This window comes from Odontesthes bonariensis, chromosome 9, assembly GCF_027942865.1.
Source record: "Odontesthes bonariensis isolate fOdoBon6 chromosome 9, fOdoBon6.hap1, whole genome shotgun sequence".
Classification (NCBI taxonomy): domain Eukaryota; kingdom Metazoa; phylum Chordata; class Actinopteri; order Atheriniformes; family Atherinopsidae; genus Odontesthes; species Odontesthes bonariensis.
Window position 1 is genome coordinate 12,060,491 of NC_134514.1, and position 17,987 is coordinate 12,078,477.

The 17,987-nt window shown below is 41.9% G+C and overlaps 2 protein-coding genes across 2 annotated transcripts; both read left to right on the forward strand.

Annotated features, from left to right (window-relative positions):
* Positions 1–3,406: 3,406 nt before the first annotated feature.
* Positions 3,407–4,336, forward strand: LOC142389035 (odorant receptor 131-2-like). The gene has a single exon (XM_075474587.1). The coding sequence runs from the start codon at positions 3,407–3,409 to the stop codon at positions 4,334–4,336; it is 930 nt and encodes a 309-aa protein (XP_075330702.1).
* A 5,565-nt stretch (positions 4,337–9,901) lies between these two features.
* On the forward strand, positions 9,902–10,831 carry LOC142389036 (odorant receptor 131-2-like). Its single transcript, XM_075474588.1, has one exon. It carries the CDS (start codon positions 9,902–9,904, stop codon positions 10,829–10,831), a length of 930 nt encoding a protein of 309 aa, XP_075330703.1.
* The last annotated feature ends 7,156 nt before the right edge of the window (positions 10,832–17,987 follow it).

The following is a 17,987-nucleotide window of genomic DNA, read 5'->3' on the forward strand; positions in this document are numbered from 1 at the left end:
CTTCCTTCACTATTTTCCTCACACTGACCACTTACACCCAGCTCCCTCAACAATGAGACAACAGACTTTGCAACAAATCCTCTACATCCTACTTCCACTGGACAGATTCAAACCTTCCATCCTCGCTGCTCTGCTTCTGCCCCCAACTCTACATATGTGACCTGATCCAGCAAAATGAGTCACAGTGACCCAAATGTCAAAATTGAGATTTTGGTATCAAAAGAAAGGAATGGAAATAAGCTTTAAAATGATACCATAGTCAAAGTCATACGTTGGATGGTTTTAAAAATATAGCCATTTGATTTATGATCTTCCACCCTCTTTTTACGATTGAAAACCTGAGAAAATCGCGTTTAAAGTTTTTTGCCCGTTTTTTTGTCTATATCTTTCAAAATCCTGTGAATGTAAAGGGATAAACTCTTTATCTTTAAGCTTAATTTTACCAAAGTTATTTGTACACATATAAAATGGTATTAAACCAGACCGAAGCCCAAATGATTAGAAAATATTTTTTTTAGTTCCCACACACACTGCTTCACAGCTCGACATAGCCCTCGTCACCTCATTAATATCAGTCACAGGTTGCTCAATGACTTCATCGTCATCTTCCACATGAGTGGTGAATTCTTGCTCCTTTTCCATATCCGAGTCTTTGACATTGCTGTCATTTTCTTCTTCAGAAGATATCACCTCAGCTCCAAAAAAATCAGGAACTAGCGCTAGCAAGTCTTGCTGTCCAGCAGCAGAGCTGAAATTGGACGCCACGAGAGTTTAAAGCTTTCGCGACTCTACTTTCTTTCGCGAATGACATTTTAAAACAAAAACACAGATCAACACACTACACTGTACTACACGATCCTAATATTGTAATATAAGACGATGACTTTTTTGACAATGACGAATATTGAGAGACTTTCTACGATTAGTTTAGGCTACACCAACACAGATAGCTAGTTTGACAGGAGTGATGGCTGGACCAATCGCGTGCACCAGTCACTCGAAACGTGACTTCCCGCCTATTGTTGGCCTTTGTGTCACTGTTTGTGTACATTTTTAACCATTTTGATTGGTTTTATGAAGCGAGCAGAGATAGAGGTAAAGGCAAATCCTCAGAGGTAATAGGTAGACGGGTAGACGTTAACGGGAGAGGAGTCGATGAATTTCTTCAACCTGTTAAATTTTAACGCATTTAATACAACTTGCAAGTCAATTTGAATTGTCATTTACGTGCCTTTCCTCAATTATATGGACTATACAACTTTGGGAGATTGTTTTTCAATGTCTATTCTTTGAAATTAGCTAAAAAAAAATTTTTTTTAATCCATTGTTTTTTCACGTTATCTGCCCGTACCTCAATATAGAATGTTTAGACTTCCGACTCATTTCGCCAGAGCGGGTCACATATCTAAGCTTCTTCCTTTCATATGCTTCTCCCACTAATTCCTCCCGAGGAACAGTCAGCTCTATGAAATAGACTCTCATTCTACTCCTAGACCACAAGACTATATCAGGCCTTAGATTTGTAGAGGTTATCTCCTGGGGAACAACAAGCTTATTTCATAAATCTACTTGCATCTCCCAATCAAAAGCATCCTCCAAGCTGCCGTGCCTCCTTATCGTCTTATTGGTTTTCTGTGGTGATACAGGCAGTCGTATTTTTGGGCTGTCGTGTTCAGAGGACGCTACGACTTTGACCCCCATCCCAACAGCAATGAGTGGGAAACTCAGCCACCACGGTAGGCTAATCACGTAACGTTTACCGTCTGGTATAGCCTAATTAAGTGACATGGCTATTAAACGTCATAAAATGCACGTATTGGCCTATAAGCTAAGGCAGCATCTAGGTTGATATTGTAAACTATTTGCAGGATGTAGTTGGAAAATAGCTAAAGCTAGATAGGCTAAACGTTAAGCTTAGCATATCTAACGAAAATAGACCCCCTGAAGAAGTTGTATTAATGTTTTATTAATAAATAAATATATAATAATATATCATATATAAATATATATTATATATATTATTATATATTGTAATATATAAATATATAAATATATATAATAATATATAATAATATTGGGGGATAAATAAAGGATTTTTCTATTCTATTCTATTCTATTCTATTCTATTCTATTCTATTCTATAAGTAAATTTCCCTCCACTATTTAAGCCTGGGCTATTTAGTACCCCGTGAAGTCTACGCTACGCTATTGAGTGAATATCATCTTGTTAGTATGGCTAAGGACACATGCACAGTCAAATACATACGTGATTAGTTAAACATGAAAATAGCTTAGTGGGTAGGCCTGTGAGAGCCCAAAGACCTTACGGTGCAGGCCCGTAGGCAGGGGGTGTTCTACAAAGTCTAAAAAGATGCACTTGGAGGCATTACAAAAATGTATATATTGAATAAGTATTCTTCATCGAAAATGGATACATTCTTTGAATACAATACTGCCTGAAACAGTTATCTACAGTCTCCGTTTCATACTTTGAAATCCTCTCAAAAATGCAGGAAATTCCATTTCAGCGATTTGAATTTTCAAAATTCCCCAAGCAAAATCCTGGCTACGGGTGTGCCACTACATCGAGGTGTACTGTACCATGCTCTGGAAAACACCATTAGACGCTGGTAATGAAAAGATGATTTTCATGTTGAAGAATGTTGTCTAACCTTTTGAAAGCACTACATAAAAAAGGAATGCGAACTAATAGGGCAGCTTGTACAGTAATAATGAAAAGTGTCTTTATGTGGTTGTAGAGCAGTTTGAGTGTGAAAGACACTTGTCATTACATTGCCACAGAGCTACTTCCCATCAGCTGAGGATGTAAACACTGTCAAACCTGAGCTTGAGTGAAACTTTAGACAATGAGTTAGTTTGTTTGTGATGAGGATCCTCAAAGCTAACAGCATTTGGCCTTGACACTGGCTCACTCCAGAGTTGAAACAAGCATTTCTGTAATGTAAGGTATACAACCACCATGGGTGATAAGGTGGGAAAACAAAGGTCACCGTAATGGCACTTGGTGTATATAACTTTGGTTTCTATGATTTACAAAGTGCATTTGCAGCAGATGATGTAACTATGTTTAGTAAGCTTTCACGTGATGTCCCTCTTGACATCGAGTCACCTTCATAAAGAGTTCATGCACAACTTTTTCTCAGATGGCTGAAGAGAGCTCAGAGGAGACACTGATGGTGCAGCCATGCAGTGATGGTTTGGTAAACTGGGACTCTTTTTCTGTGCACTCTTTTTCTCTCTAATTCTATTGAATGTTTTGCTGCTTTGTTGCCACTATTTATCAGTATAGACACTGTTCAGTCAAGTTCTTTGAATTAAGATCTGTCTTTAAATGAAGCGGGGCAATTTTTTAACTTTCAAACGTTTGCTAAGAACAAACAAATAAATGGCATCCAATAACTCACTAAGCGGTGGTGGAATATTGGTTAGGAGGGTAAATTATAGGGTCATTTTAGTTCAGGTTTTGGTCTCAGCTTTTATTTGCATTAACCTTTTTTTGATTACAACTTTTGTAATGAAGGATTTCTTCTACACAACCATGCGCTACATCTTATTTGCTGTTACTCTGTTTTCTGACTGTCTGTTTTTGTTAATAACCAATGTGCTGCTCATTTTGAGCTATTTTGGATTCACCATCCAAACGTGGTTGTGTCTGATTATTTTTGTTGTTTCGTCTGTGTACACATTTGTCACACCAGTTACTCTCACTGCAATGACGCTGGAGCGCTTTGTGGCCATTTGCATTCCCCTGCGCCATGCAGAGCTGTGCTCCACACGCAGTGCCGTGTACCTCATCCTCCTCATTCATGGCCTCAGCTCTGTCCCCTGCATTGTATTACTCTCCATTTTCTTTGCATCAGCAACTTACAGCCTCTACAGCCAGGAAAGAGTATGTTCTGTGGAGAGGTTCATCTTGTACAGCTGGCAGGGTCATCTTAGATCTGCAATAAGTCAGTTTTACTTCTTGATAATGTGCATTATCATTGTTTTCTCCTATGCTGAAATAATGAAAGTGGCTAAAGCTGCATCAGGAGAGAGTAAAAAGTCAACATGGAAAGGACTCAGAACTGTGATTCTTCATGCTTTCCAGCTGCTGCTCTGTCTCATTCAGCTGTGGTGCCCCTTCATAGAAGACGCTGTGCTTCAGATTGATCTAATGTTATACATTGATGTCAGATATTTTAATTATATAACTTTCATTCTTGCTCCAAGATGTCTGAGTCCTCTCATCTATGGTCTCAGGGACAAAATGTTTTTTAATGCACTGAAGTACTATGCCCTCTGTGGCTTATACAAGAAGCAAGCGGCAGGTTAAAGAAAAAAATACTTTATCTATATTCAAATTCCAATGTCATTCAAGTTGTTCCTTTTCCGACAGCAAATGCTTAAATGTAATTCAAGATTCTGTAGATGCTGATATTTGCTGTTTGAGAGCATGTGTGAGACGAGCATGTGTGAGACGATCATGTAGTGATGCGTATACCACCTTTTTCCTTTTACATTTGATAACAATAAACATATGCAAAATGCCTGATATTATATTAAGTGTTACTAGGTGTTTTCAACTGTTTTGAAATTAAGAGGAATTAAGCTGCGTACATTACATCTATGTCTGTATTAATAACAGTGTAGCTTCTGAATCTGTTAATCTACAAGTTATTCTCTCAAACAATTTCTTCCCATCCTTTAAAGGTTCAAAGACAGTAAGTTAAAGACATGTCTCTGCCATGTGCACCGCCGGATATTTGGAAGCATTGTTTGTTAAACTCAGCATTCCTCACCCTGGCCTTTCTTTGGGATGACGATGGCCTGTTGCACTGAGACATCCTCTGATCCTATGTTATGGCTTCATATGCACAAATGTTTAGATTGTTGTTGCAGAGTTTAGTTTTCTAAAATGTAGCAATTCCATAGAATCACCCCTTTAATGAGGTGGAGGGGTTTGAGAACATTATGCTGTTGGGGGCGTTAGCCCATGGTAGGGTCTGCAAAGGCAAATTATTCTCAGGGGAGGAGTCAGACTAAGAGCATGTCAAAGATTTAGACGGAGCATCACCAGTTAATAATCAAAGTTACCTCACTCAAAAAAGCGAAACTGGGTCGGTCACCCCCCTGGAGCCATGTCTGTGTGGGTGTCACCTCGCTGTCAGGGAAAGAGCCTGAGCAGGCGTATGAGGTTGCAGTGATATTAACTAGAGATAGTTGCGCTTATCTCCAAACACAGTGGGTGGGTGTTTGGATATTCACAAGCCCCCAGCTGAGTGCTATGGTGTTAGAGTTCTTGACTATGGCTGAAAGTCGCAGGAAAGAAGGCTCAGACTATGGTTTGTGCATATGCACCAAACAGTGGCAGAGCCAGGGGACTTCAGCGCCTAAATGGGCAATGATGGAGTAACCTGGAGGCGTAAGATTGGATGGAAGGGCCACCCTGATCAGAACCCAAGCAATGTTTTGTTTTTGGGTTTCTGTGCTAGTTATGGTTTGTCACCATTTGTTTTAGACAATTGGGTGAAAAGAGGGAAGAGCTCAACATCTGATGGTAAGTTGGATTGGTCAGCAGAGAACACAGTCAACACTACCAGATAGACTTGGTAAGCCTAAATGAGTAGTGAGGATGAATTGGGAACATCTGGCGGAGGCCCCTGTTCATGAGATCTTGAGATTGGGGTCGTTATTTCCACTTTACGGTGGTATCTCCCAAGGGAGATAATTCAAGCCAATAAGAGTCCAATTCATTGATTCAAGGTAAACACAAGAAACTTGTGCTAAAGAAAAAAAATATAAAAAGGACCAGACTCAGTGAATAATTCCCTATCCTCCCTATGATATAGATCAGTGAGCGATGCTGACCAACATATCATTGGGGTCATCAGGTGGGGACCTACTTTCATCAGTGTTTTGTCTAGTTGGGCCCACGACACCTCCAGGAGGCTAGACAATGACCACTGGCCTCCCAGAGTCACCCCCCTAAAGCAAGCCAACACTGCTCCTCACACCACAACAACCATCTTTTACAGCCACAAGCTACCTCAGCCTCTCACCAACTGCACACCAGTCACAGCGGGTTGGGGATGCAAACAGTGGTTCGGGTAGGGGGAGAAATAAAAGAGGTTAAGATAAGTAGGGATGGGATTCAAACCCTGGTTTGGGTAGGGGGTAATGAAAATATAAAGGGTGCCAGAGGTGGAGCCAGGACAAGACACACTAGCAGATTCAGCAGACAAACTCACCTAAACAGTCCTATAATCACTAAAAATGCCAGCAAAAACAAAGCCATACAACTCACTCAAAGCCAACTCACCCAAAATGGCTTCCTGGTTTCAAAAGGATCACATTGGCCAAACCCTCCACTTAAATATCTTGAACTTCTTCTTTGCTTTTTCAAAAGTCTGTTTACCCTAAGTGCTGCCCCTGCTGGGCCCCCAGCTGCTATTGCTTCTTCTAATCCAAATCCACTGACTGGATTTTACTGCTTCATCTGACACTTCCTTCACTATTTTCCTCACACTGTCCACTTACACCCAGCTCCCTCAACAATGAGACAACAGACTTTGCAACAAATCCTCTACATCCTACTTCCACTGGACAGATTCAAACCTTCCATCCTCGCTGCTCTGCTTCTGCCCCCAACTCTACATATGTGACCTGATCCAGCAAAATGAGTCACAGTGACCCAAATGTCAAAATTGAGATTTTGGTATCAAAAGAAAGGAATGGAAATAAGCTTTAAAATGATACCATAGTCAAAGTCATACGTTGGATGGTTTTAAAAATATAGCCATTTGATTTATGATCTTCCACCCTCTTTTTACGATTGAAAACCTGAGAAAATCGCGTTTAAAGTTTTTTGCCCGTTTTTTTGTCTATATCTTTCAAAATCCTGTGAATGTAAAGGGATAAACTCTTTATCTTTAAGCTTAATTTTACCAAAGTTATTTGTACACATATAAAATGGTATTAAACCAGACCGAAGCCCAAATGATTAGAAAATATTTTTTTTAGTTCCCACACACACTGCTTCACAGCTCGACATAGCCCTCGTCACCTCATTAATATCAGTCACAGGTTGCTCAATGACTTCATCGTCATCTTCCACATGAGTGGTGAATTCTTGCTCCTTTTCCATATCCGAGTCTTTGACATTGCTGTCATTTTCTTCTTCAGAAGATATCACCTCAGCTCCAAAAAAATCAGGAACTAGCGCTAGCAAGTCTTGCTGTCCAGCAGCAGAGCTGAAATTGGACGCCACGAGAGTTTAAAGCTTTCGCGACTCTACTTTCTTTCGCGAATGACATTTTAAAACAAAAACACAGATCAACACACTACACTGTACTACACGATCCTAATATTGTAATATAAGACGATGACTTTTTTGACAATGACGAATATTGAGAGACTTTCTACGATTAGTTTAGGCTACACCAACACAGATAGCTAGTTTGACAGGAGTGATGGCTGGACCAATCGCGTGCACCAGTCACTCGAAACGTGACTTCCCGCCTATTGTTGGCCTTTGTGTCACTGTTTGTGTACATTTTTAACCATTTTGATTGGTTTTATGAAGCGAGCAGAGATAGAGGTAAAGGCAAATCCTCAGAGGTAATAGGTAGACGGGTAGACGTTAACGGGAGAGGAGTCGATGAATTTCTTCAACCTGTTAAATTTTAACGCATTTAATACAACTTGCAAGTCAATTTGAATTGTCATTTACGTGCCTTTCCTCAATTATATGGACTATACAACTTTGGGAGATTGTTTTTCAATGTCTATTCTTTGAAATTAGCTAAAAAAAAATTTTTTTTAATCCATTGTTTTTTCACGTTATCTGCCCGTACCTCAATATAGAATGTTTAGACTTCCGACTCATTTCGCCAGAGCGGGTCACATATCTAAGCTTCTTCCTTTCATATGCTTCTCCCACTAATTCCTCCCGAGGAACAGTCAGCTCTATGAAATAGACTCTCATTCTACTCCTAGACCACAAGACTATATCAGGCCTTAGATTTGTAGAGGTTATCTCCTGGGGAACAACAAGCTTATTTCATAAATCTACTTGCATCTCCCAATCAAAAGCATCCTCCAAGCTGCCGTGCCTCCTTATCGTCTTATTGGTTTTCTGTGGTGATACAGGCAGTCGTATTTTTGGGCTGTCGTGTTCAGAGGACGCTACGACTTTGACCCCCATCCCAACAGCAATGAGTGGGAAACTCAGCCACCACGGTAGGCTAATCACGTAACGTTTACCGTCTGGTATAGCCTAATTAAGTGACATGGCTATTAAACGTCATAAAATGCACGTATTGGCCTATAAGCTAAGGCAGCATCTAGGTTGATATTGTAAACTATTTGCAGGATGTAGTTGGAAAATAGCTAAAGCTAGATAGGCTAAACGTTAAGCTTAGCATATCTAACGAAAATAGACCCCCTGAAGAAGTTGTATTAATGTTTTATTAATAAATAAATATATAATAATATATCATATATAAATATATATTATATATATTATTATATATTGTAATATATAAATATATAAATATATATAATAATATATAATAATATTGGGGGATAAATAAAGGATTTTTCTATTCTATTCTATTCTATTCTATTCTATTCTATAAGTAAATTTCCCTCCACTATTTAAGCCTGGGCTATTTAGTACCCCGTGAAGTCTACGCTACGCTATTGAGTGAATATCATCTTGTTAGTATGGCTAAGGACACATGCACAGTCAAATACATACGTGATTAGTTAAACATGAAAATAGCTTAGTGGGTAGGCCTGTGAGAGCCCAAAGACCTTACGGTGCAGGCCCGTAGGCAGGGGGTGTTCTACAAAGTCTAAAAAGATGCACTTGGAGGCATTACAAAAATGTATATATTGAATAAGTATTCTTCATCGAAAATGGATACATTCTTTGAATACAATACTGCCTGAAACAGTTATCTACAGTCTCCGTTTCATACTTTGAAATCCTCTCAAAAATGCAGGAAATTCCATTTCAGCGATTTGAATTTTCAAAATTCCCCAAGCAAAATCCTGGCTACGGGTGTGCCACTACATCGAGGTGTACTGTACCATGCTCTGGAAAACACCATTAGACGCTGGTAATGAAAAGATGATTTTCATGTTGAAGAATGTTGTCTAACCTTTTGAAAGCACTACATAAAAAAGGAATGCGAACTAATAGGGCAGCTTGTACAGTAATAATGAAAAGTGTCTTTATGTGGTTGTAGAGCAGTTTGAGTGTGAAAGACACTTGTCATTACATTGCCACAGAGCTACTTCCCATCAGCTGAGGATGTAAACACTGTCAAACCTGAGCTTGAGTGAAACTTTAGACAATGAGTTAGTTTGTTTGTGATGAGGATCCTCAAAGCTAACAGCATTTGGCCTTGACACTGGCTCACTCCAGAGTTGAAACAAGCATTTCTGTAATGTAAGGTATACAACCACCATGGGTGATAAGGTGGGAAAACAAAGGTCACCGTAATGGCACTTGGTGTATATAACTTTGGTTTCTATGATTTACAAAGTGCATTTGCAGCAGATGATGTAACTATGTTTAGTAAGCTTTCACGTGATGTCCCTCTTGACATCGAGTCACCTTCATAAAGAGTTCATGCACAACTTTTTCTCAGATGGCTGAAGAGAGCTCAGAGGAGACACTGATGGTGCAGCCATGCAGTGATGGTTTGGTAAACTGGGACTCTTTTTCTGTGCACTCTTTTTCTCTCTAATTCTATTGAATGTTTTGCTGCTTTGTTGCCACTATTTATCAGTATAGACACTGTTCAGTCAAGTTCTTTGAATTAAGATCTGTCTTTAAATGAAGCAGGGCAATTTTTTAACTTTCAAACGTTTGCTAAGAACAAACAAATAAATGGCATCCAATAACTCACTAAGCGGTGGTGGAATATTGGTTAGGAGGGTAAATTATAGGGTCATTTTAGTTCAGGTTTTGGTCTCAGCTTTTATTTGCATTAACCTTTTTTTGATTACAACTTTTGTAATGAAGGATTTCTTCTACACAACCATGCGCTACATCTTATTTGCTGTTACTCTGTTTTCTGACTGTCTGTTTTTGTTAATAACCAATGTGCTGCTCATTTTGAGCTATTTTGGATTCACCATCCAAACGTGGTTGTGTCTGATTATTTTTGTTGTTTCGTCTGTGTACACATTTGTCACACCAGTTACTCTCACTGCAATGACGCTGGAGCGCTTTGTGGCCATTTGCATTCCCCTGCGCCATGCAGAGCTGTGCTCCACACGCAGTGCCGTGTACCTCATCCTCCTCATTCATGGCCTCAGCTCTGTCCCCTGCATTGTATTACTCTCCATTTTCTTTGCATCAGCAACTTACAGCCTCTACAGCCAGGAAAGAGTATGTTCTGTGGAGAGGTTCATCTTGTACAGCTGGCAGGGTCATCTTAGATCTGCAATAAGTCAGTTTTACTTCTTGATAATGTGCATTATCATTGTTTTCTCCTATGCTGAAATAATGAAAGTGGCTAAAGCTGCATCAGGAGAGAGTAAAAAGTCAACATGGAAAGGACTCAGAACTGTGATTCTTCATGCTTTCCAGCTGCTGCTCTGTCTCATTCAGCTGTGGTGCCCCTTCATAGAAGACGCTGTGCTTCAGATTGATCTAATGTTATACATTGATGTCAGATATTTTAATTATATAACTTTCATTCTTGCTCCAAGATGTCTGAGTCCTCTCATCTATGGTCTCAGGGACAAAATGTTTTTTAATGCACTGAAGTACTATGCCCTCTGTGGCTTATACAAGAAGCAAGCGGCAGGTTAAAGAAAAAAATACTTTATCTATATTCAAATTCCAATGTCATTCAAGTTGTTCCTTTTCCGACAGCAAATGCTTAAATGTAATTCAAGATTCTGTAGATGCTGATATTTGCTGTTTGAGAGCATGTGTGAGACGAGCATGTGTGAGACGATCATGTAGTGATGCGTATACCACCTTTTTCCTTTTACATTTGATAACAATAAACATATGCAAAATGCCTGATATTATATTAAGTGTTACTAGGTGTTTTCAACTGTTTTGAAATTAAGAGGAATTAAGCTGCGTACATTACATCTATGTCTGTATTAATAACAGTGTAGCTTCTGAATCTGTTAATCTACAAGTTATTCTCTCAAACAATTTCTTCCCATCCTTTAAAGGTTCAAAGACAGTAAGTTAAAGACATGTCTCTGCCATGTGCACCGCCGGATATTTGGAAGCATTGTTTGTTAAACTCAGCATTCCTCACCCTGGCCTTTCTTTGGGATGACGATGGCCTGTTGCACTGAGACATCCTCTGATCCTATGTTATGGCTTCATATGCACAAATGTTTAGATTGTTGTTGCAGAGTTTAGTTTTCTAAAATGTAGCAATTCCATAGAATCACCCCTTTAATGAGGTGGAGGGGTTTGAGAACATTATGCTGTTGGGGGCGTTAGCCCATGGTAGGGTCTGCAAAGGCAAATTATTCTCAGGGGAGGAGTCAGACTAAGAGCATGTCAAAGATTTAGACGGAGCATCACCAGTTAATAATCAAAGTTACCTCACTCAAAAAAGCGAAACTGGGTCGGTCACCCCCCTGGAGCCATGTCTGTGTGGGTGTCACCTCGCTGTCAGGGAAAGAGCCTGAGCAGGCGTATGAGGTTGCAGTGATATTAACTAGAGATAGTTGCGCTTATCTCCAAACACAGTGGGTGGGTGTTTGGATATTCACAAGCCCCCAGCTGAGTGCTATGGTGTTAGAGTTCTTGACTATGGCTGAAAGTCGCAGGAAAGAAGGCTCAGACTATGGTTTGTGCATATGCACCAAACAGTGGCAGAGCCAGGGGACTTCAGCGCCTAAATGGGCAATGATGGAGTAACCTGGAGGCGTAAGATTGGATGGAAGGGCCACCCTGATCAGAACCCAAGCAATGTTTTGTTTTTGGGTTTCTGTGCTAGTTATGGTTTGTCACCATTTGTTTTAGACAATTGGGTGAAAAGAGGGAAGAGCTCAACATCTGATGGTAAGTTGGATTGGTCAGCAGAGAACACAGTCAACACTACCAGATAGACTTGGTAAGCCTAAATGAGTAGTGAGGATGAATTGGGAACATCTGGCGGAGGCCCCTGTTCATGAGATCTTGAGATTGGGGTCGTTATTTCCACTTTACGGTGGTATCTCCCAAGGGAGATAATTCAAGCCAATAAGAGTCCAATTCATTGATTCAAGGTAAACACAAGAAACTTGTGCTAAAGAAAAAAAATATAAAAAGGACCAGACTCAGTGAATAATTCCCTATCCTCCCTATGATATAGATCAGTGAGCGATGCTGACCAACATATCATTGGGGTCATCAGGTGGGGACCTACTTTCATCAGTGTTTTGTCTAGTTGGGCCCACGACACCTCCAGGAGGCTAGACAATGACCACTGGCCTCCCAGAGTCACCCCCCTAAAGCAAGCCAACACTGCTCCTCACACCACAACAACCATCTTTTACAGCCACAAGCTACCTCAGCCTCTCACCAACTGCACACCAGTCACAGCGGGTTGGGGATGCAAACAGTGGTTCGGGTAGGGGGAGAAATAAAAGAGGTTAAGATAAGTAGGGATGGGATTCAAACCCTGGTTTGGGTAGGGGGTAATGAAAATATAAAGGGTGCCAGAGGTGGAGCCAGGACAAGACACACTAGCAGATTCAGCAGACAAACTCACCTAAACAGTCCTATAATCACTAAAAATGCCAGCAAAAACAAAGCCATACAACTCACTCAAAGCCAACTCACCCAAAATGGCTTCCTGGTTTCAAAAGGATCACATTGGCCAAACCCTCCACTTAAATATCTTGAACTTCTTCTTTGCTTTTTCAAAAGTCTGTTTACCCTAAGTGCTGCCCCTGCTGGGCCCCCAGCTGCTATTGCTTCTTCTAATCCAAATCCACTGACTGGATTTTACTGCTTCATCTGACACTTCCTTCACTATTTTCCTCACACTGTCCACTTACACCCAGCTCCCTCAACAATGAGACAACAGACTTTGCAACAAATCCTCTACATCCTACTTCCACTGGACAGATTCAAACCTTCCATCCTCGCTGCTCTGCTTCTGCCCCCAACTCTACATATGTGACCTGATCCAGCAAAATGAGTCACAGTGACCCAAATGTCAAAATTGAGATTTTGGTATCAAAAGAAAGGAATGGAAATAAGCTTTAAAATGATACCATAGTCAAAGTCATACGTTGGATGGTTTTAAAAAATATGGCAATTTGATTTATGATCAAATGATTAGAAAATATTTATTTTTGTTCCCACACACACTGCTTCACAGCTCGACATAGCCCTCGTCACCTCATTAATATCAGTCACAGGTTGCTCAATGACTTCATCGTCATCTTCCACATGAGTGGTGAATTCTTGCTCCTTTTCCATATCCGAGTCTTTGACATCGCTGTCATTTTCTTCTTCAGAAGATATCACCTCAGCTCCAAAAAAATCAGTAACTAGCGCTAGCAAGTCTTGCTGTCCAGCAGCAGAGCTAAAATTGGACGCCACGAGAGTTTAAAGCTTTCGCGACTCTACTTTCTTTAGCGAATGACATTTTAAAACAAAAACACAGATCAACACACTACACTGTATTACACGATACTAATATTGTAATATAAGACGATGACTTTTTTGACAATGACGAATATTGAGAGACTTTCTACGATTTGTTTAGGCTACACCAACACAGATAGCTAGTTTGACAGGAGTGATGGCTGGACCAATCGCGTGCACCAGTCACTCGAAACGTGACTTCCCGCCTATTGTTGGCCTTTGTGTCACTGTTTTTGTACATTTTTAAGCATTTTGATTGGTTTTATGAAGGGAGCAGAGATAGAGGTAAAGGCAAATCCTCAGAGGTAATAGGAACGGTAGACGTTAACGGGAGAGGAGTCGATGAATTTCTTCAACCTGTTAAATTATAACGCATTTAATACAACTTGCAAGTCAATTTGAATTGTCATTTACGTGCCTTTCCTCAATTATATGGACTATACAACTTTGGGAGATTGTTTTTCAATGTCTATTCTTTGAAATTAGCTAAAAAATTTTTTTTTTAATCCATTATTTTTTCCACGTTATCTGCCCGTACCTCAAAATAGAATGTTGCGACTTCCGACTCATTTCGCCAGAGCGGGTCACATATCTAAGCTTTTTCCTTTCATATGCTTCTGCTACTAATTCCTCCCAAGGAACAGTCAGCTCTATGAAATAGACTCTCATTCTACTCCTAGACCACAAGACTATATCAGGCCTTAGATTTGTAGAGGCTATCTCCTGGGGAACAACAAGCTTATTTCCTAAATCTACTTGCATCTCCCAATCAAAAGCATCCTCCAAGCTGCCGTGCCTCCTTATCGTCTTATTAACTTTCTCCCCGTCTTGAACAAACTGAATTGCAACTCTCTTCACCTTAGACCCTCCTAAGTTTACCTGCCTTCGTTTATCTTCAATACCTGCAGCTAAGCTTCTTAATTCTTTGTCATTGTACTGTCCTCCTGATGGTGTGCATAACCAAAATTAGACAGCCAGCCAAACTCCCTGAATGATTGACGCGAGAGTCAGGATGTAGCGTCTCAAGCTCCAGGTTTTAATGACGACTCTTGTGTCAGACAAGGTGTAAAACTGAAATAATAACAGAAATATGCTCAAATAAATTTCTTATACAAATACTAAAGCATGAATATTAAACCAAAATTCCATTAATTATATTAGAAAATAAAGTACAGGTATCTTAAATATCCTGGTTGTATGAACAATGAGCATATCCAATGCTGAGCAATGTTACCAAACCAATATCTAGATAGTAATCTAGCAACATAAAAATTTCCATCAATATACTTCAAACTAAAAATATATCTGTGTAAATAATAAATTTTACTTACAGACAATGCTTTCTATGGCTCAAACCAAACAGATGGCGACAGATTAGAAAACAGCTCCATCATCTGCTGACCTCTCCATAGAGTGACAGGAACATGTGCTAATTTTTTACTTCCTGGTGCAATATCACATTTGACCACACTACCAAACAGGGGGGCGCCAAAACACACAAACTTCCAACTGCCTGGGAGGCAGAACACTCCCCGCCTGGCGTCTGTGATGCCACTTAATATTTAAACTATCTTCACATTAACTTGGTCCTCTTCGGGAAGAAGAAGAATGATGGCTGAGACAGGTCTCAGGAATGTCTTTGGCATACCTTGTGCTGCAGTTTTCACTTCGACTTTCCGCACCTTTCCATCCTGGCTTGGGTAGGTCGCTGTCACCAGTGCCAAGGGCCAGTCGTTTCTTGCAGCTTGGCTATCTTTTAACAGCACTACATCGCCTTGTTGCAGGTTGCGGTGTTTCCCAACCCACTTGCGACGGCTCTGTAGCGTAGGGAGGTACTCCCGTCTCCATCGGGTCCAGAACATGCTCGCGAGAGCTTGCACCTGTCTCCATTGGCTCTGGTGGAGGTCCTTATCTGAGAAGTCTCCAGGTGGAGGAAGCACAGCACCCTTTTGTGTGAGTAGCATCGCAGGAGTCAACAGGAAAGGAGAGTCTGGATCCGTGGACACTGGAGTAAGGGGTCTGGCATTAATGATCGCAGAAACTTCACACATGAAAGTGCATAGGACCTCATGGGAGAGATGGACGTGCTCCTGTAGCAATATGGAGCTGAAGATCCGTCGAGCTACTCCGATCATCCGCTCCCAAGAGCCTCCCATGTGCGACGAGTAGGGGGGATTGAACTCCCAAGAGCAACCTTGGTCACTCAGGTATCTCTGGATACTGGGCCCTTGTCGCTGTTTCGTCAGTCCAAGCTCCTTGCTAGCAGCAATGAAATTCGTCCCGCAATCGGACCTTAGTTGCCTTGCAGGTCCACGGATTGCAAAGAATCGCCTCAGGGCGTTGATGCAACTAGAGGTGTCCATGGACTCAACTACCTCGATATGCACTGCTCTAGTGCTCATGCAGGTAAACAATATCGCCCATCGTTTACTTTCAGCATGCCCCCCTCTAGTGCGCCTCGCAGTGACCTTCCACGGCCCAAAAACATCCAGCCCCACATAACTGAAGGGTGGAGATGTGGTGAGGCGTTCAGGTGGCAGATCCGCCATGGTTTGCTCTTCCATCTTGCCTCGTAGCTTGCGACAGGTGATACACCCATGTATGATGGAGCTGACGAGCCTTTTGCATCCGATGATCCACAGGCCTGAAGACCTTACGGCACCTTCAGTGAAGTGGCGCCCCTGATGTTTCACCTGCTTGTGGTGGTAGGACACTAACAGGGCAGAAACATGGTCACGTTTAGGTAGAACAAGGGGATTCTTCTCAGCGTGTTCCAATGGCGCATGTGAGAGCCTGCCTCCAATTCTCATGAGGCCTTCTTCCACCACTGGACTGAGCCTAAAGAGTGGGCTGTTGCTGGGTAGAGCCCCACCGTTGGTCAGAGCAGAAAACTCCACTGAGAAAGCTTCTCTCTGGACTGCATGTATGATGACATTCATGGCTTGTGAACGCTCGTCAGGTGTGCGAGGTTGTTTGCACCAATGCCAGCCTTTACATCCCTTAGAATAGTCCTTAGACTTGTGACACCGGACTATGTGGATGAGCAAGGCGACAGCTCTCACTAGTGAGTCCCAAGTAGAAAAGCGCTTGAATCGATCTGTTGTGAGGGATTGTACTTGGACCTGTGTATGGAAGCTTGACACCTCAGGTCGCACTTCGACATCAAGTTCAGAACTGATGAGTTCAAAGGACTCGGATTCCTCTTGCAGGTCATCATACGATCTTTGAAGGAAGGCTGGTCCGCTGAACCAGGTAGTTTTCCCAAGGTTTGATGCAGAGACAGCCCTGGATGCGTGATCAGCCGGATTGTGCTCTGTTGGTACATAGAGCCACTGCTCTGGCTTGGTCGACTGACGTATCCGCTGCACTCTGTTGTGTACATACACGTAGAAGCGCTTCACCTCATTATGTATGTACCCTAAGACCACTTTGCTGTCGCAGTAAAACTTGACTGCATCCATCTTGAGATCTATCTCATCAAGGATGAGCTCTGCCATTTCCACTGCTAGCACAGCGCCGCAAAGTTCGAGCCGAGGGATGGTAGGCTTACACTGAGGAGCTAACTTGGCTTTCCCTAGGACGAAGCCAACGTTGCTGTTCCCATCTTCATCAATGGCTCTAAGGTAAGCAACTGCACCAATAGCCTTGGTGGAGGCGTCAGAAAACACACAGAGTTCCAGTCGTCGTGCCTTAGTAAGGGAATCTGGTGTGTAGGTACGCGGAATGTGCAACTGCTTCAGCTCTAGGAGTGAGTCTCGCCAGGTTACCCATTCACTTCGCTTCTTCTGTGGGAGTGGAGCATCCCAATCAGAAGTGTCACAGGTAAGTTCCCGTAGTAGAGCTCTTCCTTGCACCGTGACAGGAGAGGCTAGACCGAGAGGATCGAAGACACTGTTGATAGTGGAGAGGACACCACGCCGGGTGAACGGCTTGTCACCCACGGACACTTGGAAGGTAAATGCATCGCTAGTTATCTCCCAGCACAACCCAAGACTGCGCTGTAAAACAGTGCTCTCCTCACTCAGGTCTAGATCCTGTATGCCTACAGCGTGATCCTCTGGTGGGAAAGCCTTCATCACAGCTGGGCTGTTAGAGACGATCTTGTGGAGTCGAAGGTTTGACTCGGCGAGAGATGCTTGCGTCCTCTTGAGAAGGCTGATAGCCTCAGTGTCGCTGGGCAAGGACATGAGCCCGTCGTCCACATAGAAGTGTCTCTCTATGAACCTTTGTGTGTCTGCGCCATGTTCACTTTCACCCTCTTTGGCGGCAAGCCTCAGCCCATAGATGGCGATGGAAGGCGAAGGGCTATTGCCAAAAACATGCACCTTCATCCGGTACTCAATGATGTCTTTTGTTG

Bases quoted from the DNA above. Each gene is read 5' to 3' on its own strand.
- LOC142389035 (XM_075474587.1), top strand. From the start codon at position 3,407: ATGGCATCCAATAACTCACTAAGCGGTGGTGGAATATTGGTTAGGAGG.
- LOC142389036 (XM_075474588.1), top strand. From the start codon at position 9,902: ATGGCATCCAATAACTCACTAAGCGGTGGTGGAATATTGGTTAGGAGG.